Source organism: Parathielavia appendiculata (genome assembly GCF_033297405.1).
Source record: "Parathielavia appendiculata strain CBS 731.68 unplaced genomic scaffold N657scaffold_15, whole genome shotgun sequence".
NCBI classification, from domain to species: Eukaryota; Fungi; Ascomycota; class Sordariomycetes; order Sordariales; family Chaetomiaceae; genus Parathielavia; species Parathielavia appendiculata.
This window is the reverse complement of record NW_026944234.1, coordinates 415,519-437,504: the sequence shown is the minus strand read 5'-3', so window position 1 is coordinate 437,504 and position 21,986 is coordinate 415,519. Positions and strand designations below refer to the sequence as shown.

Sequence of the window (21,986 nt, the reverse complement as noted above, 5' to 3'; positions counted from 1 at the left end):
CGAACATTGGTCTCTGGCTCCCGGCCAAATACCAGAAGGTTGGTGTCGTCTGCAAACCCTGCAATCGCTAGGTAGGGGTGCTCTTCTTTCAGCCGCTTATACAGGGAGGCGATGTAGAGAATGAAGAGGACTGGGGAGAGAGGTGAGCCCTGGGGGACCCCCGCTCGTATCGCCGTCGGTCGAGCTGCTTGACCGTCGAAGTGAAGGGTGGCCTCCCGGTCGGTTAGCCAGTTCTTCGTCCAAAGGACGAGCCACCTCTGGAAGCGCATTTCTCGAAGGGTAGCTAGTAGCCGGACGTGGTTGACCGTGTCAAAGGCGCCTGAGATGTCCAGCTGGAGGAGCGACGCTGTGGCTTTCTGCCTCCAGGCTTCTTATGCCTACGCTACTGCCAGTCGGATTGCCAGCTTTGTCCTTCTGAATATTATATGGTTGCCGAGGCGAGGTAGTATTTGGCCCTCTCTGCCAACTTCTGCAGTCATCAAGCGGTATCGTTGAGCCGTTGATGTCAGGTGCTGGTCGGCATCATGTTAACTTAATGCTTGAGATTTAGGGACCGTCATTACGACCTAAGGAGGAAGCGCTCATGATACCCAGGAAAATGGAAGAGAAACAAATAACGCTCGCTAATGTCGCAATGGTGTGTTGAAAGACTTGACTCCATCAGACTTCAAGGTTACCATGTAACTACCCAGTGTTGAGGGCATGCTTGCATTGACTTAACAGAACTCTAAGTTCATGATATGAACCAACGTAACTAGGCAATCAACGCACAAGGCCGTTATACCACGTGCAAGCTCCTTGATTTCCACAAACGGGGCGGTGAAAATGAACGACTTGTTGTTATTGAGCTGGAACTGGCACCGGCAATCCCTGAGGCATCAGGTTCTGAGCGGCAATGGCCAAAGGGCTAGCCCAGGGCTGACAACGCATGCCTGGACATTCCGGGCACGTCCTTTACTTTGGAGCCTTGAGGTCGGTCTTTTCCGTCTCCGACTACATAGACGGTTAGTCCGGCTACTAATAGGGGTGAATCTTCATATGGGGCGACTCACACAAGCAACTTGAGCGGCCATCTCTCCCCAGATTGATCCTTCACTTCATCAGGCGCCTCCTGATGAGCGACCACCGCGAATGAAGTAAGCGCCTGCTCTCTCACCCAGGGAAACCGAATAACGGCCTTGATCACCAGCTTCTTATGAAACCTTTCATACGCCTCAGGAGCACCTTCGATGCCAACTTGGGACGTGACAACCAAGTCCAGCCGGATCCTTCCACTCCTGACCAGCTCGAACGCCTTAGGGCAAGATGTCATAATAATAGGGGCTGACAGTGCCGCCATCGATACACAGGTGCTTCAGGAACATAGCTGGAATCGGGATAGACAACTCCGCGTCGACCGTATCGGCCAGGGGCCTGCCAGCCGACTTTCCCAGCGCGGCATACGCACCCACCAGCCCAATGCCGCCGTTGTACTTGGTGACCTTGATGGCCTCCTGGATGACGTAGTTTGGCTGCCTCTTGAGGCGGCTGTTTAGGCAATACTGACCGATGCAGTCGATGGTGCGTTAGACCCGTTCGCCTCACGGCGCAGCATCTGATTGCTTGCAGGTCCGGCTTCCGAGGTAAAGTCAATTGGAATTGCACCGATGCAGGCGGCTTTGTCGAGCCGGTCACGGACGTGGTCAATGGCGTAGACCGTTGAGGCGCCGCGGAGGATGGCGGGGTACGCGCACATCAGGCCGGTCGGCCCGGCGCCAAAGACGGCGACGGAGCCGCCCGCCTCAAAGCCAGCATAATTGAGCCCGGCCCAGCCGGTGACGAAGATGTCGGAGAGGGCGAGCCAGTCCAAGCCGAGGACAAGTCGTCGGGGATGGCGACCAGAGAATCATCGGCGAAAGGGACCCGGAGGTACTCGGCCTGTGGCTCCACTCAGTCCCAAAGTCGAGTCCCAGTCCATACAACAGGCGGCTCTCTTCGTCCGTCTCGTCGACCGAGAAATGACCCGTGTCAGCTACGCCGGGAATGAGAACCCTGTCTCCGACCTTGAAGTGCTCGTTGACCTGGCCCACTTCAACCACTACGCCCACGCCCTGTACAACAATGTCAGTGTCACGATGCTCTGGTGCCTACGGTAATGTACTCAGGGGGAGTTTGCGGATTGGCTTGACGTACCTCGTGACCCATGATCTGGGCGGAGTAGTGCTCCCGAGGACGTCGAGATGGAAGGGCTTGCCCTCCCAGACTACGGCACGCATTGTTTTGCCTTTGCCACCGGTGCCGTTTGTCTGGGTACCGTTGGTTGAAGATATCGTGATAAAGTTCGTATGACTTCTCTGGTGTCAAGAACGAAGCTAGGGGGGATCTAGACGTTGTAAAAGGAGTCTGTATACCTGTAAAGTACCGCGAATGTTCGAGCTGAGATACTGTAGAATTTTTTATAGTCGAGGAGATATTAAATGTGAAATTGTTTAGCGGGCGCCCGTGTCGTCCTGTATACTCCTCGCCATGACAGATTCGCATGTGGAATTGCCAGGCGAGTCCTCGAGGCAGCTCCGGACCAATGGATGCTTCAAAACCAGGTGTCGAAAGTTCCTCGTCGCGGAAACGCTCACCGTAGAATGGTACGTGTAAAAGCCCTTCGGAGTTTGGGTAGGATCGAGGAAAGCGAGATTGGAGCCATAAACCCATGTGGCAGTGTCACCTCAGCGTCACTCAGTTGCGTCTAGGATCAATATAACCCCTGCAGCCCTATCTGTACCAGGCAGATGTCCACCTGATGGGCAAGCCATATCCCGCTCTTTTCTGGGTACCTTGTCATCCAGGGCCTGCATGATCGAATTGCATGTGCCTAAGAAGGAAGGACTTGGAGTCCAGGTAAGACGGGACCGCGAATGAGCCAATTGGGTGAGAGTGGTACTGACTCGGTTTCTGACCGAGCCGAGACCGCCAGTCCGCTTGGAGACTTCGCAGCCTCCGCTGAGTCCGCTCCCATCTGACAGCCGAGACGTTTTCGGTATCCACCCACTGCGCGTCCGGGTTCCTGTAACCTCTCTCTGGTGACCGGGTCAGTGTCGCTGTGTTCATGGCGCAGTAAAACGGGTGGTGCTGAAAGTAAAATAAAAGGATGTGATGGATTGTGTGGTTCTACACCAAGGTAACTACCGGAAGCCAATTGAAGGCGTTGGACTAGTCAGTTATTTGAGCTCCCTATAATGGCCAGCCCGGGCGCGATACTGTGGTATTGACGGTCCGGCTGGCCGCGCGCTGACCGCTGACTGGCGCCGTACGGACCCCAACCATCCGACGTAGTCCGGGCCTGCAGGGGTACGTCGTAGGGCGGGAGCGTAGAAGCGGTTCCAGACCTCGCCCTTTCTGAGCAGCGCCTACATGGAGTTGACGGGTTCGCCCATGGAGTGAAGAATGACAAGCACGCGGTTGACGTAGCCGATGCGCGGGAGATGGACGCTCCCGATCAGAAGAAGGACTGGCACAAGCCAGGTTATGAGCCGCGGCCACATGTCACCATAGAGGTCAAAGTAGGGCTTCGGGCAGGTCGTCTGGCACCCCGGAAGAGTGACCCAGATGTCGGTTGGCCCGGACAAGTAACTCGTGCCGTAAAATAGAAGATGCTGTCATTGCGTGATATGTGTTGTTGTCGAGGCGTTGTTGGATGTTTGCATGTTTTCATGTCCACGGCGGCAACTAGCGCCGCCTTCAGGTACAGCGAAGCCCGCCTATTCCTTCGTTCCTGTCGTTACAGGACGTATGAGAGAAGTCAGTGTAAGGCGGATGAATGCTGTGGTCGACACGGTAGCAATCGAACGGAAATACATCAAATATATTATTATTCTCACACCGCTGTGCCCTAGGGCGTGCCGGACCTTCACATCAAATATATGTTCTACACTCAGCTTCAGCAATGCCATATTTTCTACCCAAGAGACCGGACGCACACCCAAAGGGGTCTAGTGACAAGTCAATACAATAAACGGATGCGAGGCGCAGGAGGAGGAGGTAACCCGATAGTCATGGCCTGGGAGCCACAAGCGACGAGAGTCCACTCCATTTCTCCGAAGTCGAGTGATATGCCCAGTGTCATGGGGGGGGCCACGCCTATGTAGGACACATTTGAGGATTGCGGCCTGCACCGTCCTAGACTTACTCCTCGCCTTCATCGAGGTTATTCCCTGGACTCCTGTCCGTGTGGTCCTTTATCCAATCCGCGGCCGTACAAGCTACCATGTGGATGCTGACGGCCTCGATAATGGGCTACGCTCTGTCCGTAGCGCCACATTATATCTCCAAATACCCGAGAATGTTTCCCTCAGCCCTAAGAGAGCCTGTCACCGGCCGGCAAGCTTAGGTGCGTTTGGCGACTTTAGGGCTGAGCTCTATCCTCCCCTATCTGCAGCGTCACGTCCTTAATCCGGTCTGCTGTGCTTCACTAACTATCTAGCAACAGTAAATCAGTGAAATTTCTCGGCGACCGGCGTAAGTTTAGCCTATACTAGTATACAGTGGTAGGTAACTGGTAGTAGTACTCTAGCTTGGACACCGAGGGTAGCTGTTAACGTTGAAGAGTTATAAGGCCAAATGGCGGGACTGATGATATACGTGTCGGAACGAAGCCGCCTTAATGGCTGCATTCAACGGACCTCGGTGGTTGATTGGTGCCAGAACTGCAACCCCTCTTCCTTACCTATGTACTTAGTCCTCTCCCATGCCTATCAACAGCGTGGTCAAAAAGCACTTTTACCACCTTTCAATTCAATCCAAGCTTTGACTCGGAATACTTCTTCCAGCGCATATCTCAGCGGTCATCGGTCTGCAAGTTCCAACAATACTCTCTTATGAGCTGTTCTAGGAAACGCCTAAGCCTAGCCCTTTCTCCATACTTGAGAGATATTCAGGACGCAATATACTAATCCAAACCCCTAAAGGCACTCAAGAATAGTGATGGATTTAGTGGTGAACTTTGAAGATAATGCAGATGTAGGATAACTGCAACTTCGTAGGATTAACAAGAAGCGGGTGGGCCTGCTGACTGAGATTTACGGTTGAACCCTCAGAGGTCAACGTCAACACAAGAAGCTTTTCTTTCTGGCACCCTTGTATATAGACCTGGATTGCTGGTCACTGCTCTATAGACCCTCAGGCATAGTTCCGTTGCCCTGACATATACTCGAGGCTTGAGGCATAGGCTCGTACCAACGGAGATACCGATAATCACCTTGATCCTCGATGAAACTCGAAGCTCTCGGCGAGTTCCACTTAGGCGGTTTCCGGCACTGATTAATTACCACGGCATCGACGACTCTATTCACCTCAGGTACACCTCCCTGTTGGACATCCATCCCCAAACTCATACGTTCTGCTCAGCTATCCTTGCTCTACCTCTTATCGTGCGGCAATAAATTCCTCCCGGGTTGAAGTTCCAATGGCACCCAACCTCGGCACCCTACCAGTCGAGACGCTTTCTCTCATTCTAGGCCACTTCTGCCTGCACTGCAGCAAGGATCACCGCTATGAGTTGCCCAACGGCTACTTTTGCTGCAGGAGCTCTGAACAGCAGCAGCCGGGCCAACCATCATGGTATTCGCGCGACTACCGCCAGACTCTCCACTCGGTGTGGCTGGCGTCCAAACGTCTGGCTTCCGTCGCCCAGACACTTCTCTACCACGAGTTCGTCCCCGGTTATGGCGATGCATGGAGATCAACCCAGTTCTCCTGGGAGGGCCGACTGGCCTCCTTCCTGCTCACTGTCGCCACCCGCAAAGATCTAGTCGCACAAGTGAGGCGCATCTACGTGCACCCTCACCTGCTTCGGGCCATTACCGAGGAAGAGGCTCAGCTCACGCTGGAGGAGGCGCTGAAAGCTGCAGCTGTAATAGCTCCCGCAGCCGGTGCCCAGCTTCTTTCTGAATACCAGGGCGCGTTTGACGAGCTGCAAGAGCAGAGACTCCATTTCCCCGGTCCGCGGAGGCATCCGGGATGGAAACTCGTCGGTATGCTTCTGACTGTTGCGCCCAATCTAGAGCGCCTGAGCTTGCAGGTTGAAGGCCCGGGGTGCGTTCCTGTCGCGGCATTTTCGGTACTGCGTCGTTTGTCGGGCAGTAATGCCGGAGGAGCGCTGCTTTCGAATTTGAAGACACTTGATCTCTGTCCCCGGTCGGACTGTGGGTGTCGTTCCTGAAACACCACGCCGCGGGCATTTTGGAAGCGGTCGCGGCCAGCAAGAGCAAGGGCAGCAGCAGCTTGTCGACCCTTAACCTTCACATATGTGGGGGGATTGGCCAGGTCAAACCACAGGGCTTAGTTCGGTACAAGCACTCCGGCAAACCTGCAGCCGGCTTATGACAACGGCCTGTCGGTCTTGCCGGATGCATGCAGAGGGAGCCAAGGTTTGAGGTCGTTTTACTACGAGGCCAGGTCTCCGCGCTTGTGGTTAAGCCATACACAAGATTCTTGTAATTGCAACCTAATTGCCATCTTTCCAGTTCGCCCATCTGCCGGACCAATTCAAAAATCAAATACCACCTTCAGGATGGCTAGTCTAACACGCAAACCCCCTCCATTCCCTACCTTAGTAGTACATGCAGTCGATTACGACGGCCACTTCCAGCCCGTCGACGCCTTCACCCGCCTCTTCCCGCACGCAGCCACCCTCACCTCGCTGCACTTCAAACTCCGCACCCAGGACGCCGCCGACTCCCTCTCGCATCACTCGCAAGACGTCTCTTCCGAAGCCACCCACACCACTCTGGCTGGCTTCCTGGCTCTAAAGCACGTCTTTCTCAGTGCCGATGCCGTATGCAAAGAAGACCGATCTGCCCCCACAAACGATGACAATGACGGCGGCGATGACGAAGATGACCAGCTCCTGACGCGCCTACTTCCGCCCAATATCGAGTCGCTGTGTCTGGCCGGGCCCCGGGAGCTGGGGGAACAATGTGAGGGAGAGACTTGCCAAATGCATTGGTGGCCCTGGCGAAGAAGGCAAAGACAGCGAGGGAGGATGACGGAACCAGGAGGTTTGCTGCGCTGGCGAGCGTCCGGTGCGATGCCGAGATGGATGGTAGGCGCGGGGAGGTTTTGCAGCAGTATGGGGTGCCAGAGGCATTTGCCTTCGCCGGGGTGAATTTCGCATATGAGAGTTGGGAGGATCTGCTTTCTAAGCCGACGATAGGATTCGGGGACGGGACGACGCCGGAGATGATGGACATGGATAGCGATCGGGAGGACTATGTGCCGGTGCAGATTCCTGATCTGGACGATGACGTTTAGGCACGACTCAGGCTAGTGTCTGTCATGATTAAGGTACCTACCTTCTTCAAATGTGATGTAGGTAATCAGTCCAGTGATTCTATGGGTTACATTGAGCTTGTTGCTATGCCGGCGGGCTGGTACGGCAGACTACCTAGTCCTAGATACGAATTCTCGTGTGCGTCCTGGGGTGGGTCCGACCGACTAGAAGAAGCATTACTCCAGATACTTTGCCCTATCCCTGGGTTCATACGCCCTGTACCAGTACACGGTGTTGATGTACGTAGCTGGAACGACCAAAGATTAACGACTGGCTGGGGTCAAAGTGAACAGCCGCAATACGACGGAAAGAGAAGGGAGTTTGATGCATGTGATCAACATACCGATGGCGTATGTCGCGAAACAGTCCGCGTCGCGATGACCCTGGGCTTTTCCGTCTGGCCAGTTCTTGCCATTGGTCCCCATCGCCACCGCGTATTGGCACTCAACACCTGATGGTGCTCCTGTGACGAGATCCTCCGGTTCCCCAGTTTGTCGGGGTCTGTTGAGGTAGCCGGGCTGTTTGCAGTAGAGGTCGACTGTTTGTAGTCCACATCAGCACCTAGCATGAAAATCATTGTCGAGCCAGGGGCGCCGATTGGGACCTACTTAACGTGGATACGCTCGGCGTGCAAAAGGCAACCGAGTGGGTGTTCTCATCGATCCGGGTCTTGAGGAAGAACTTCTTCGCAACCTCCACGGTTGTGGGGTTCTCCAAGGAAAAGGAACTATTTTCATTCATCGCCACCTTCAATCAATCACTTCCGTGTCGCTCACGAGGAGCCACACCTACTATTGAAAGCTCTCATCTGAGTGACATCCTTGGATACATGGCTGTTTGTCATTCCAACATAGTTGTTAGGCCCGTGAGTTTAATATCTTCGTTGATCGTGGCTATAGCGATATATCGGTCGGTTTTGACATGTCTGCTATGGTTGTTGTTTTTGTTCTGCCATGTCTGAACAGAAGTTTGGAGTTTAGGTAGCCTTCCCGAAGTGTTGGAAAGCTAACAGCTACGAATTTACTGTACCAGAGTAATTGGGTACTGAAGGATGGACGTACACAGCCCTTACTAGTGCGCCGCTCGCTTGTCCGCGCCGCTCGCTTATCATATCCGTAAATAAATCAATTGGTGATGTTAGAGTATCTGCCTTGTTCTAAACAGTTGTAGACATTTTCCTGAACTTAACAAGAGTATCTTTGATTGTACGGGGTCACCAACCTAATTGTACAGGGTCCGCACAGATCCCCTGAATTCCGCCACACCTGTTTCGGGCTGAGCCTCTGCAACCCTCGTCCAACCCTAATCCTCGTCGAGAAAACCCCTTCATGGGAGCCTCCCTGAGTGTGTGTGTGTGTGTGTGTGTGTGAGCAACGGCCCCATCACAGTTGCCCCTTTTACCTATCGCTCCTACCTAGACAGTGAGAATCCATTACCGCTTGTCGGCTACTTCTCTGCAATAGCAGGTACAAAGGTTCACCCCTCTCCACCACTACTACCTGACGTGGACGGCGGTCGCGGGTCCAGGGGACTATAGGAAGACGGGGAAGAGGTCAGAACAGGGAAGAGGTCAGGACAGGGAAGAGGTCGTGGACAGGGACGAGGTCGTGGACAGGGACGAGGTCAGGGACAGGGAAGAGGCCAGCAAATAGAGTAGAGGAGACCCAAGGAGGTACAGATCCTGCGTCTAGCGCAGCCATACAGCTCGGGACGCCAGTGCCGGACACCCCCTAGGCTAGTTGACAGATAGGAATAGATGCCTGATTTCCCTGCGATAGATCCCAAGGCCACAATCCCCATTATCACCAAATCGCTCGAACCGATCTTTTTGCTCTGGAGTTTGTCCTTTTCCTTTTCCTTTTTCTTTTTTTTTTTTTTTTGCCGAGGCTCAGCCCGGCACAGGTGTGGCGGAATTCAGGGGGTCTGTGCGGATCCCGTACAATTAGGTTGATGACCTCGTACAATTAAAGATACTCCTTAGCAATCTTGGCGCTAAGCTACTAGTTACCTCTGAACTGCCTTTCCTGAGCCCCTGCTAAATCTACTATCTCAGACCATCTGGCCCATGCAACAATCGGCATTATTGTACAGTACGTATGCTTTTGTCCATCAAACTCCACAGTAATAATCGCCGCCTATCCCCAGAGCATAGGCAGATACTAAAACGAGAGAAGGAGAGGAGATGCATTAAGGGCCTTTTGTTCTCTTCTCTGGAATTGTTCTGTTTCCTACTCTTCAGGTCGCCTGCTTACCTCTTGGTATCTTTCGACAGAATGGGTGGCGTGCTTGCCAAGACGCGTTTGTTGTTTTGTTGATTAGTGCAAAAATTGGGCAGGGAGGGACTTGCCGCGAACAAATCCTTGTTCCGGCAACCCGTACGCACTAAGAGTTCTGGAGCTTGTTGCTGGGCTTAGCTCTGACACTCAAAGCGAGGTGCTTTCCCCATTCGGTACTAACGTCAAACGACGGGGAATTTTAGTTCAGTGGAGATCGTCGGAGGTAGGTCTGGGGTTCGCAAGATACCCTGGAGTTCTCGTGATTGGAGCTGGCTTGGCTGCGTCAGCTATACAGACCGTGATCCAGGAACTGTTCGTGGAGACTAGTATAGATAGAGTGGTCTGGGGCATTACAGGGCTATTTCTATAGCCACTATAGCCACAACCTACCTGAACTTTAGTGTGAGCATCCACTCTTAGGGGGGCCTAAGCACCTCCACTGGTGATTAGTGACGGCATCGCGATCAACACACTTTCACCCCGCGCAGAGTTCGGTCTCGAATGCGCTAACCTAGCGCGCGGCACCGGTGAAAGTGCCTTGGACGCCTCCAGAGTTTGTAAGCCAGGTGCCTGACCGCCACTAGACAAGGAACTCATTTAGTGCGCAGGATTGCATCGAAGCGCAGACAGAGCGCTCGACTGTGAAATCCAATGAACGGTTGCTTGGACTTGTCAAGCTGCTGTGATAGGTTTGTGGAATAGTGGGAGTGTCTTGACCCTGTGAGGAAGGTTCATGGGAGGCTTGGAGGAATTCGCAAGACTGCTACGAACTGGGTTAGTTTGATTACATAAAAATTCCGAAAGCTCCCAGCTTGGCGCTCTCAACCCGGATGTTCGATGTGATCGACCATGCCGCTCGAGGGACCGAGCTCGCGTTCATGTGCCTACCAACCTTACATGGGCACGTATGAATTAACGGCCCTCCATTCAACTTTGTGACCGAAATCTCTGGTTGTCCTCAATTTCCAAATGCATAATTACTCCACTCTGGCCGCGCTGTCGACGAGCAACTGCCGTCTATGCAGTTCCTCGCTTAACAGAAATCAGTTCGGTTACAGATTGTAATAGTTACCATTTAAATCAGTTGCGCCAATTCCCTTCAGCTGCCATACATCTCCGGGGCATGGCACATCACGACGAGTTGCTACCCCGCGAGGTGGTGAGCTTCGCCGGACGCATGCTCTGGGCGATATGGTCGTTGACCATCGCTGCTGCGGTATTCCTCGCCTTGCGGCTGTACTGCAAGCTGTCCCGGGGTCGACTGCTCTGGTGGGACGACTACTTCCTGATTGCCAGCTGGGTACGGTAACGATATCGAGTCCCTTTAGCAAATATGTAAGTCAGTTACAAGGCTGTTCGTCACTAATCAGTTTGAGTTTCTCGTATTAGGTTCTCGTCCTGGCCTCGTCCGCCATGCTCACCGAAGGCGTTAAGTACGGTATCGGCCTGTTCTGGGAGGATATGGAGCCAGAAAAGCTGCCCGTTGTGCTTATCCTCTCGTACGGCGCGGGCCTTGGCGGCACTGTCGCGGCGGCGTGGAGCAAGACTTCGTTTGCCGTTACCCTGCTGCGAATATCGACGGGGTGGGTGAAATGGGCGATTTGGTTCATTATCGTCTCGGTCAATATCGTGCTTGGTGTCTCGGGATTGATCCTTTGGATCCAGTGTTGGCCAATACCGAAGCTCTGGTTATACGACATGGCAGGGACGTGCTGGCCCAAGACGACCGTCGAACATTACCATACTTTCACAAGCAGTACGTGGCCTAGAGAAACAGGGATGCGCTTGGCGCGACACACTAACGATGGCAATAGTATACTCTGGCGTGTTCGACATTGTGCTTGCCATCCTTCCTTGGAAGATTATCTGGAACTTGACGATAAATAAGAGGGAGAAGCTCGGTGCACTGGTTGCTATGAGTATGGGCGTGTTGTATGCCCCTATTACAGCCCCGCCGATTTGGAACCGTCTTCTAACTGTTGGAACAAGTTCTGGATTTATCGCGTTCCTGAGAATCATCTCCCTGAAGGATATCTCGGCTAGTAGTAGTGAGTCTACCATTGATGTTATCTCCCATTCTCTGTCTCGGTTCCATTAGGGCTGATAAGGCAAAAGCTACAACTGTGGATATCAAGGTCTTCGGTGTCGCTGAGCCCGCCGTGAGCATAATTGCTGCATCGATCCCTATTCTCCGACCCTTCGTCCGAAAAGCCACTCCGTCGCAGGAACGGTCTATACAGTTTGTCCAGCTCTCCCAGATCCCGGAGCCTGGTTCGCGATCACTCCGTTCCACAAAGAAGGGTTCCGATGAGGTTCTCGTGGACTATCCCTCGATGCAGTCGGAAATCGTTGTGGGCCGCAAGAAGTTTGAAGCAAATATAGTCTAGAGAATGACAACGTCCCCCTTCGCTCAGATTTGAAGCTCGATTTGAAAGACAGCTAACGTTAGCGTGGCGCTGGTGTCGTCCGATGGTGACCCATGACCTTGGCAAGCTATGTGCCGGTCGTGTGCCAAGGATTGGTATCGCGCAGGGCCATCTCGGTTAGCCTCAGCGCGATGTGAGGCCATCATCAATGCTACTGCATTTGCCTGCTAGCAGCCTCGTGCGATGCTTCTGGGAGACGCGTGAACCTGTAGTGTATGCGTTTACACTACGCGCTGCTGCACAGTGCGCGTTATTCTTCGCATCAGGGACTTGGGAACGGCAGGCCTTGCCTTGGTCCTGAATGAACAAAATCGGACATGATTTTCTGACGGTGTACGAAGTACTCTTCGCGCTTGCTTTTCTGATTCTCTGTGATGTTGCCTCGCGCCAGGCGATCACATCCTCGTCCTTGCCCCGTTGATCTAACTGTATTTGCGCCTTGGATGCGCGCCCTCGGACGTTGCTTGCGAGAACGTCGGCTTCAGCCAAGAATTCGATGGCCGAGCAAACGAAGGCTGGTGGTGGTGTGCCCCTCATTGTTGCGCGGGGAGGTCAAGGTTTGCGGGATTCGGGACAGATGGGGAAGCTTGGGGCTCTCCCCGCTGCCGCGGGTGGAGTAGGCGCTCGTATGTCTTATCCATTTGCGGGTTGTGGGATGACAACCCGTGCCTGCACTTCTTCTGAGCTCTTTCTGTGTCTTCCGGTTCTTTCTTACCCCCGCCGTCGAGACTCGATTTGAGTGTTTTAACATCACGACTCGCAAGAATATTAACCATTGCCCACGACTAAATCCTCTGGCCATGAGCCAAGCGTTTCAGGACATCATACTTATCACTAAGCAAAGGGAAGGTAGCCCACGTGTCCCGCTCAGTTTGCTCCAAGCCCTCACGCGCCTGCCGATGCTTCAAGCGTGGAGTCGCCAAATGTCGAGGCAATCGAGTGCAGGTCCTGAGGAGCCGGAGCGGCGTGTCACCATTGGAATACCAAAACACAGCGCTGCGTCAGAACTGCGGGAAGATATGGGAGGAAATTGCGATATGCGGCGAGGGCTGCTTGGCAGCAGCTGAATCGGCCCCTGGAATCCAGTTCGCCGGAATCATGACCCGGCCCGGACCGGCCCGCCTGGGGCACAGCGAACTCTGCACCCAACAGCGCACCTACTGTGTATACTCGCATCCTCCCGGCCTGTCAACCGCTTTTCCCACTGTCAAGTTGCAGCGCTGGACACAGTGATCCGTTGCATAGGTACTTCCTACCTGTATACATCGCTCGATGGTGGTCAGCCTTGCTGGCGCCAAGCAGTGCCTGGAAATGGCAACACCAACGTCACTACAGTCCGCAATACACTCTGAGCTCCGTTCCCTTGGCATCAGTTTCAAAATCAAGCACGGAGGAATCCGTAAACAGTGCACCAACTATAATTATCCACAAATATCTCCCGTCCCTGCTCGATTCCCGTCACACAATACGACGGTAGCCTTGAGGGCGGATCTTGTGCGGGGTGGGAACTCGCAAGAAACGTCTTGTTTAAAGGCTCAGGCGCTGGAAAGGTTGTCTTTCACAAGATACCGTTAAGTTCAAGAGGCAACACAACCCCACGCAACACAACTTTACTATCTTTGACACAGCTGACATTCTGAAGATTGGCCCCTGACTCGTATGTGTCCAGTCAGGCCTTTGGAGCTTTGACGCTGTTTGCGAGTCAAAGCAGCAAGCCCAAGCAATCGCTAACCTAAACTAGGGCAGTCAGTTAACTAGCGGCTAGGCAAAAGCGAACTGTGCATTCTAAATACCGAATCCAAAGGGACACGGAAAAGCTCCAACATTAACTCGGGAGTCCTCCGCACTGTACCGCATTCCGTATGTACTTATCTATTGTTCCAGCACAAGGAAGCAGCCCACCGCAACCGGCCTTACATTCAACGGTTCTCCACCACAACCCACACTCTTTTTGACAGAGCACAAGAGAGCAACATGGCCAGACTTCTGCGCGCCTTGTTGATGGTCTCGAGGCTGCTGGCCAGTGATGGCACGGTCACAGCCGCAACGGTCACAACGACCACACAGAACGCAACCCAGGAAGAGGATGGCCTGAACTCGCTCATGGTCAAGGCCGGCAAGTTGTACTTTGGCACTGCCACCGACGTCAACAACTTTGCCGATGTCGAGTACCAGGCCATTGTCAGCAATAAGAACATGTTCGGCATGATCACAGCCGAGAACTCTATGAAATGGGCTGCAATCCAGGCGAACGAGGGCAAGTACTCGTTTGCCGACGCCGAACAGGTCGTAGCGAAGGCCAAGGCCAACGGCCAGCAGATCCGCTGTCATACCTTGATCTACACCCAGCTGCCGCCCTTCGGTAGGTCTCCCTCTCTCGCTCTTTCTCTCCCTGATCAGGGTTCTCCCATCTGCTCCAACTCTTGGGGTTAGTCAGAAGACTCATGTTCGATAACTGTCTTCTACCGTTCGCCTGTGAACTTGTGATTGTCATTTGCTCTGTCTTTCTCTTCCGTAATCTCTAACAACGCCATAGTCGAGGAAGCCTCCTGGACCAACGAAACCCTCATCGCCACGATGCAGACATACATCAAGAACGTAGTCCAGCACTTCAAGGGCGAGTGCTACGCCTGGGACGTGGTCATCGAAGCCTTCGGTGACAGTGACGCGAGCTACCGCGACTCCATCTTCTATCGGTACATTGGGCCAGCCTTCATCCCCATCGCCTTCTCCGCCGCTGCCGCCGCCGACCCAGACGCCAAACTCTACTATAGCGATTTCAACCTTGAAGTTCTGCCTAACAAGGCCGCCGCGGTCATTGATCTCGTCAAGGACCTCCAGGCGCGCAGGATCAAGATCGACGGGGTCGGCTTCCAGGGCCATCTCGTCGTAGGCGCCACCCCTTCCCGCATCAGTCTTGCCGCTTCGCTCAAGCAGTTTACCGACCTAGGCGTCGAGGTCGCCTTCACAGGGGTCGACATCCGTCACAACTCGCTACCCGCGAGCGACACCGCTTTGAACCAGCAGGCTAAGGATTATGCCGCCCTAGCCGGCTCGTGCCTCGATGTCCCCAAATGCGTGGGCGTCACCCTCTGGCAGTTTACCGATAAGTACAGCTGGGTGCCCAACAGCATGAAGGGCAAGGGCGACGCCCTCCTGTGGACTTCTGATTACAAGACTAAGCCTGCCTACGATGCTGTCATGGCCCTACTGCGCGCCGCGAGCAATACTACGATCACGAATGGCACCGTCACTGGCGATGGCAAGTCGGCGGCAGGGAGGGTCTCTCTAAACACTATGGGTCGTTTCCTGGGCGCTGTGCTCTCTGTGTGGCTACTGCTCTAAGCTTAAATGAAGTAATCCTGGAGGACGATTGTGTTCTAACCTCTGGGAAATTGGTTGGCGAGACTTGTCTGACAGGGAAATTGCGGTTTCTCTTCTCGAAACACAAGCCACATCCTCCGCAGTGCACCTCAACTGCTCCGCATTCCGCCCAGCACCCCCTTCACGTACCTAATCAGGAAAACGCCGAAGACCGCGAGGGCGATGACGATGGAGACAGCAGGACAGCGATTTCTGAGCGTTTTCATAGGAATTCTACCAAACTGCGACATCCAGGAGTCCTTCAACCTAGACACGCGCTAACATCCAGGATATCATTCTCGGCCTTCAAGGGGGAAACAGTCGTCGCAGCAGCTTTGACGGACTGCACTGGAAGTTTGCTTGCCGAAGATCTCCATGGGCCAGCATCACTGCAGACGATGTTCGTGGCGTTAAATGTGTTTGCATCAGCGAGGTAAATGCCTTCTGGGGGAACCGTTCTAAACCCGACGGCGCTAACGAGATGACCCTGCGATTCGCTAGTTTGTTAGGCAGGGTGGGTTGTTTTCTTAAAGTGTAGTACTGCCTGAGGTGAATTTGTTAGGTTTGCTCAGTCGACGGTCTAACGTACATTTGATGGAAGTGATGGCACTTGAAACTCGGAAACTGGGTTCGGTGCCGTACCCTGGTCAGGGGTAATACACAGCTGTTACAGAACATAAGGTCTGGGAGGCACCCAGGCAACTTGGAGAAGGAGAAGAAAAGAACTCTCAATTGGAATTCGGGCTGGTCCCAAGCACTCTCAAGAAGGTTTACGGTTTTAGAGGGCTCCCATAAAGCGTGTCACCGTGGAATCGTGGCTGTTGGTTTCCAACAACATTATCAGCGAGAGAGCCAAAAGCGAGTGAGCCACTTTTTACTACACGTGTATTATCAGGGAGTGGCCCATATCAACAACAGCGGTCAGCCGGACCGCCAATACCAGTAGATTGTAAAGGGGCATTTAGCCTTGCCAAACTGACATTGACAACTCAATGTCTTTCGATGAGCCTAAGAACGCTCGAGCACTTCCAATGTCTCAAAGATTGGTTACAGAAGGGCTCAATTTGGCTTGGAGGATTCCCATAAACTACTATTTCCCAGTATCATCTACCATTAGGGTAATGTATGGCATACATCACCAGCGCGGCGATAGAAGAGAGTCTTGGCGACAGGCAGTTGGACACTGGAAGGGCGATCAGCCTTCCGAATGAAGGATGCACTGGTGGCGAAGAGCCGCCGGCCCGCCGCATCACTGTACTTTAGCTCATATTGGAACCTTGGATCCGAACGAGGACTTTTGCACTTGATGATTTAGCCTTTGCAATGGAGACTCGTTTGCGCATCAGTGCAACGCACGGTTCTGGTCCATCTCCACTGACAACGTTGTCGGGTCAGCAGTAGGGACTGACAACATCACTTGGAGGAGGTCGGAAGGAGACCCAGATATAACAGATATCCGGCAGATATCTTCAAACAGTCAGATATGACCCCTATTTGATTTGTTTGATCTGACGGCAGCGCCCCATTCTACTCGGTTCACACCCATCGAGTCTTCCGGAACGCGTCCCGCGCATTCACCATGGAGATGCATGTTTGGCGCCAGGATTCCATCCCCCTGTTGGAGGATGCGAACCGACTTCGTCCGTCCCTCGACGCTCGGTGCTGGCCTCGCTCGCTCATGCCGTCGTTGCCTCCATCCCTCCCCGTCTCTTCAAACCCCAGAATTTCCCTTCCTCTCTGCTTTCTCGTCATTCTTCCTGCTCCAAACACACTCCTTGGCTCACTATGACGGTACAACAACAGTTGCGCTTCTCCGACGTGGACCAGGAAAGCGTTAATGCGCTTCTCTAGGCAGGACGCAATGGTGGCATGACCCCGAGGTTGCCACCGCGCTCAAGAAGAATAATCTCGAGCGTTGGAGATGTGGTTGTATGGGGACTCGGCCGAGTATCTGTTCAAATGAGTTCTCACATTTAAGAGACTAAATAGTCGGCTCATTCGAGGTCAGTGAAAGCATGTGACGCGGGTGTTTGAGTATCTGGAATGGAAATTGAGTCTCTCCGTTCCATCTTGTTGCACATGACCTTCTCATGACCGTCTCAGCTACGTTGTGTACGAGTTTTGTGTGGTGCATGTTGTCATGGGTGATCCAGGGGTGTTGGTTTAGCCCTTCTCACAGCGCCTTACCAACCGTTCCCCCCTGATATCGCCCTCCATTACAACAAACCATCGCGTACGACCATGGGCGGCGGAAAGCTCGGGATCCCGTCCGCTGTCCCGCAGATAAGCTGCCTGTAGTTGGCTCGGTTTCGACCAGAAAATCCTCGTTGTTGTATGCCTTTTGCCCCGTTCTGCCCTATTCGGACATTTGCACTCGGCTGGCTCCCGGCTCAGGTCCTTGATAGGATTAGGGAGACCAATAAATCAGATTTATTGAAGGGTTGAAGGGGAAAGATGAGCCAGCGGCTGATCGCAAAAGACAGGTGCCGAGAAGCGTACCGCAGCGGCCGGCACGGCGGGCGTCAATAAAACAGGATGGCAGAAGGCAACGATGCGACCGGATGGCGAAATTAGACGCTTGAAATCGAGCCAAGGTGCGATCAAGAATCCCGAGCGATTTCGGTCAATGCATGATGGCGGGAAGGTTCTGGCTTTAGAGCCTCTGCATGACCGACAGACCGTGGGGTGTGGGCGTCCTTGGTTACTCAAAAAGCTCGACTCCCCCAAGCGCGGGTATTAACGTTAGATTTTGCTCCTAAAACTGAGGGTAATAATACCTGGCTGCAGGATTTCATGAAAGAGGCATAGACGGGTGGCAAAACCAAAGGGCATGCGCGATCCGGGATTCGAACCCGGGTCACTCGCTGTTCCAGGAGAAGATGGGAAGCGAGAATTCTAACCACTGAACTAACCGCGCTGACTTTAGTCAAATGTATAAAAAAAAATTGCCTGATCATGGAGATTGCCTTCGCCAACCACCTTGTTGTCATTGGAAACTGGAGATAGCTGCAGGACGGAGTAGATATTGCTGGCATCAATGGCATCTCGCACTTTGGTCCAACGAGAACCACGATATTCGGGGCCAAGTGAAGATACCGAATCCTAACATTAACGTTATATCCCCAACATGCCTTGGCTCCTTTGACCAACAAGTAATACCAACAGAACGATCGATGTCCTTGTATGGGTAAACACCAAGCGGTAAACATACTGTATTTCCACAGACCCTCTAGCTATCATCAAGCGTTGCATGCCATGAAACCAAGATGGGGAACGCAAGAGGAGGTATAAGAAATGGTATGAAAGACGAGGTATGGCTCCGCTCCTTACCGACGCCTTGGAAATGCAACATGACCATGCTAACCAGAACAACCAACCGAGAAACAATGCCGTGTCAGGGTGCCTTGAGCAGGGACCGTTTTCTCAAGGCCGAGACCTTCTCCCCACCAGCCGAGCCCTTCATCCCAGCAGCAGTAGACTTCTTGCCGGCGGTACCATCCTACTGCGGCCTGCTGGCTTGTTTTGCCTGGCATGTTGGTTAGCCACAACACAGCACGGTGCAGAAAATGTGTGTCAACAAACCTTCATCTGCTCGATCCTCGCCTTCAACTGACTCGTCACCTCCGCTGCCCTCTTCCAACTCTCCATGCCAGAAGTCGTGGTCGTCGTGGTGCTGGACGGCGTATCTCTGCCACCCGCGCGGCTGCCAGTTCTACTGCCCGCCCTATCGGTGTAGCCGCCGCCGTATCCCGCCGCACCACCCATGTCTGCACTCCTCGGCTCCTTCTCCTCCATACTGACGTCCCGCCTGAACCCCCTTGCCGGGCTCCCGCGCCCGCTGCTCGCGTTGCTGCCCGTGTACCTAAGCTCGGGGCTGAGCTTGCTGCGCGGGTGCGGCACACCGTCACCATTCTCCTTTTCCTCGCTCAGGGTGCTCGCCATGCTCATGCGGTGCGGTGCGTCCCGGTATATGTCGTCGTGCGTCGGGCTCATGGTCCGGAAGTGGAGGCCGTGCGGCGAGCCGGGGCTCCCTGGCCCCCCAGCGGCGTTGAGCGCCTCAGCCTTACTCAGGGCGCGCTTCAGCCGGTCTAGTTCTCGCCGTAGCCGATCGTTGGTCTGCTCCGCCGCCTCGGCATCGCTTCGTGCTCTGACAAGCTGCGTCTCCTTTGCTTTGATAGAGAGCACATCCCTCGTGTGGTCCTCGATAAGACTCGCATTCTGGTTCTTGAGCTCTTGGATCTCCGACATTAACTTGGAGCGCTCGTGTCGCGCTTCGTCCAGCGACTTAAGCAACCGCTCGTTGGCCATCCGGAGCTCTTCGAGCTCGGCTCGCTCAATTGACGAGATCCCGGAGGTAGGCGTTGGAGATGGCGGTGCGACCGGCACAGAAGGTGCGGCAGGCTTCGCCAACGAGCGGGCGGCGAGACCACCACGGCCAAGCCCGAGACGCGGGGCCGGTTTGGCTGGAGGTGGTGATACTGGCGGTTCTTCTTCCATTGGAGGAGGGGAAGGAGCTGGTGCTGGCCGCCGAGGTGAAGCAGCACCTGGTCCGCCAAGCGTACGCTTCTGGGGTGCTTTGAAGCCGCCCAGTTTAGGCATGCCGAGTTTGCTGGCCGGCCCGGGTTTCGGCGCGGCCGCGGCGACAGGTGCGGGCGCTGGTTCTGGGGGAGGTGCAGCAGCAGGGGCGGGTTTCTTCACGCCGGCTGTCGCTTTCTTGCCACCCATAACCTTCTTGGGACCGCCTGGAGGAGCGCGGGCAGCCGGTGGCGGGGGCTTTGGTTTGTCCTTGGCCTTGACCTCGGCTGTCTCGTAGAATTCCTTGATTTTGGTTTTGCGGATGTCGTCGAGGCCCTCGAGGTGAGGATTCATAGCTCGATCGCCGATGATCTTCATGATGGTCCCCAAAATCTCGGCGCCTCCTGAGCGGAGCGCCTCACTGCCCTCTGAGAGGAGCTTTTTAGCCGACTCAACCATAGACGCAATCTCCTGCTTGCTGGGCACGTCTCTTGTTGTGCGCAGGCACCTGACAAGAAACTTCATGGTGCCCTCCTTGACCTGCGGATTTTTGTGGGCAAGGAACGTGGTAATATCCTCGAGACACTCGGTGAGATCGGTGGACAAGAACACAGCGTCCAGGGCTGCGCCGAGGGCATCAGCGACTGTTTGCTTCTTCTCCTTCAACCTCTCCATGATGGGCTGCATGACGGTAGAGCGGTACTTGGCGTATCCTTTCCGCAGGCCCTTGGCAAGTAGTTCAATGCACTGCGCAGCCTGCGTGACGACTGCAATATTTGCGTCCTTCATGCACTTGGCCAGGCAGCGGTTAATCTCGCCAAAGTCTGCGTCCTTGATCCTCGGAACGTTGACAATGGCATGCAGAGCCTCGAGCGCTTCCTTTCTTTCCTTCCACTTTGAGGAGCTCAGGTTGTCAAAGAAGTCTTTCGGAACCTTGCTGATCACGTCTTGTGGCTCGGCCAGGTCGAACGCATCCACCTCAGCTGGCTCCTCCTCTTGCCCACCGTTGTCGTCATACTCCTCATCTCCGGCACCGCCGGCCGGAGCACGCTCCTGGGCGGCTTGCTGTGACCTCAAGAGACGTTCTTGTTTGGGTGCGCCTTCCGCCTTGACCTTTTCAAACTGTGCCTCAAGGTCGGTCTGCTGCGTCGGTTTCAGGTCGTTCCAGAACATGGGCTTCATCGCGTCTCGCAGCCACCGGTAGAACTCGACGGCGAGATTTGTGGCTTCTGCGCGGACATTTTTGTCTGCGTGGCCGAATACCTTCGGCAGGATTTTGAGTACCGGCTTGGGGTCCGCGGTCTTGCAGCCGTAGTTGTGATAGATCTGAGTCAAAGTCGCTACCGCTGCGGCGACAACCTTGGGGACTTTGTTGGATAAGACAGGGAGGATCTCCTCAATGACCGGCCCGGGTACGTCGACCTCGATGAAGAGGAGCAATGCCTCGAGCGCAGAGGCCTTGGTGGCCGCTCTAGTGGAGGAAAGGCACTTTTCGACGATTGGCGTCACCGCGTGTTGGCGGGCCCTTAGCGCGCCATCGCGGCCACCGAATTTGAGGAATGCGCAAAGCGCAGCGAGACCCTCCTGTTGGGCGGCAACATTGGAGTCTGCTGCGGCTGACTTCCACAAACTCGGGTCTTGAACGAAGGGTCGGAAGGCTGGGTCGTACTCGTCTGGTGTCTTTTCGAACTGCTGGGCCGCCTCTTCATATGCCTGCTTTCGGACTTTCCATACCTAGAATAACACGAGAATGTCCGTTCAGCGAATCCGGGTGGGTGTCGGGAGCGAGTGGGAGCATGAACTCGTACCTTGTGTACCCAGCGATCTGTCAAGGGCAGCGAGCTAAAGTCCTCTTCTTCAGCCATTCTGTGATGGGGCTCCGGGCAAGCGACTTCAACGCCGGACTGCGGCTCTGTTGGGTTTGCTGGAACGGCGGTATCGGGATTGTGTTGCTGACGGCCTAAGCAAAAGGTAATTCTGATCAGTCTCTGCACACGACACAGCTTGCTGCAACCATTCATGTCGACATGAGGACATCCAGTAGTTAGTGTTGCAGGACGGCAACCCGATGTTCCATCCGCAGGGGATAGAGGCTACCTACAG

At 54.3% G+C, this 21,986-nt stretch overlaps 9 protein-coding genes and 1 non-coding gene across 10 annotated transcripts; 4 read left to right on the top strand and 6 right to left on the bottom strand.

Annotated features, from left to right (window-relative positions):
• Nucleotides 1-954: 954 nt before the first annotated feature.
• On the bottom strand, nt 955-2,255 carry N657DRAFT_658365 (uncharacterized protein; the record flags this gene model as incomplete). Its single annotated transcript, XM_062794888.1, has 7 exons — nt 955-993; nt 1,157-1,294; nt 1,329-1,527; nt 1,572-1,780; nt 1,879-1,917; nt 1,992-2,090; nt 2,181-2,255. 7 exons carry the CDS (start codon nt 2,253-2,255, stop codon nt 955-957), a joined length of 798 nt encoding a protein of 265 aa, XP_062644502.1.
• A 1,128-nt stretch (nt 2,256-3,383) lies between these two features.
• N657DRAFT_636432 (uncharacterized protein) lies at nt 3,384-4,242 on the bottom strand (the record flags this gene model as incomplete). Its single annotated transcript, XM_062791425.1, has 2 exons — nt 3,384-3,606; nt 4,163-4,242. The coding sequence occupies 2 exons, from the start codon at nt 4,240-4,242 to the stop codon at nt 3,384-3,386; spliced, it is 303 nt and encodes a 100-aa protein (XP_062644501.1).
• A 1,151-nt stretch (nt 4,243-5,393) lies between these two features.
• Nucleotides 5,394-6,316, top strand: N657DRAFT_701535 (uncharacterized protein). Its single transcript, XM_062797356.1, has one exon. The coding sequence runs from the start codon at nt 5,438-5,440 to the stop codon at nt 6,191-6,193; it is 756 nt and encodes a 251-aa protein (XP_062644500.1). The 5' UTR covers nt 5,394-5,437; the 3' UTR covers nt 6,194-6,316.
• Nucleotides 6,317-6,471: 155 nt separating this feature from the next.
• Nucleotides 6,472-7,396, top strand: N657DRAFT_153883 (uncharacterized protein). Its single transcript, XM_062785979.1, has one exon. It carries the CDS (start codon nt 6,545-6,547, stop codon nt 7,136-7,138), a length of 594 nt encoding a protein of 197 aa, XP_062644499.1. The 5' UTR covers nt 6,472-6,544; the 3' UTR covers nt 7,139-7,396.
• An 83-nt stretch (nt 7,397-7,479) lies between these two features.
• Nucleotides 7,480-8,044, bottom strand: N657DRAFT_683532 (uncharacterized protein; the record flags this gene model as incomplete). The annotated part of the gene is made up of 3 exons (XM_062796576.1): nt 7,480-7,550; nt 7,647-7,841; nt 7,912-8,044. The coding sequence occupies 3 exons, from the start codon at nt 8,042-8,044 to the stop codon at nt 7,480-7,482; spliced, it is 399 nt and encodes a 132-aa protein (XP_062644498.1).
• A 2,441-nt stretch (nt 8,045-10,485) lies between these two features.
• Nucleotides 10,486-11,966, top strand: N657DRAFT_648913 (uncharacterized protein; the record flags this gene model as incomplete). Its single annotated transcript, XM_062793614.1, has 5 exons — nt 10,486-10,879; nt 10,969-11,335; nt 11,394-11,511; nt 11,569-11,627; nt 11,695-11,966. Exons 1-5 carry the CDS (start codon nt 10,757-10,759, stop codon nt 11,964-11,966), a joined length of 939 nt encoding a protein of 312 aa, XP_062644497.1. The 5' UTR covers nt 10,486-10,756.
• N657DRAFT_648911 (uncharacterized protein) lies at nt 11,707-12,986 on the bottom strand. The gene has a single exon (XM_062793613.1). It carries the CDS (start codon nt 12,540-12,542, stop codon nt 12,129-12,131), a length of 414 nt encoding a protein of 137 aa, XP_062644496.1. The 5' UTR covers nt 12,543-12,986; the 3' UTR covers nt 11,707-12,128.
• Nucleotides 12,987-14,006: 1,020 nt separating this feature from the next.
• N657DRAFT_579310 (glycoside hydrolase family 10 protein) lies at nt 14,007-15,350 on the top strand (the record flags this gene model as incomplete). The annotated part of the gene is made up of 2 exons (XM_062789375.1): nt 14,007-14,367; nt 14,542-15,350. 2 exons carry the CDS (start codon nt 14,007-14,009, stop codon nt 15,348-15,350), a joined length of 1,170 nt encoding a protein of 389 aa, XP_062644495.1.
• A 2,849-nt stretch (nt 15,351-18,199) lies between these two features.
• On the bottom strand, nt 18,200-18,285 carry N657DRAFT_t126. The gene has a single exon. It is a non-coding gene; the product is annotated as a tRNA-Gly (tRNA).
• Nucleotides 18,286-18,867: 582 nt separating this feature from the next.
• N657DRAFT_636428 (ARM repeat-containing protein) lies at nt 18,868-21,748 on the bottom strand (the record flags this gene model as incomplete). Its single annotated transcript, XM_062791424.1, has 3 exons — nt 18,868-18,894; nt 18,951-21,617; nt 21,692-21,748. 3 exons carry the CDS (start codon nt 21,746-21,748, stop codon nt 18,868-18,870), a joined length of 2,751 nt encoding a protein of 916 aa, XP_062644494.1.
• Between the last annotated feature and the right edge of the window lie 238 nt (nt 21,749-21,986).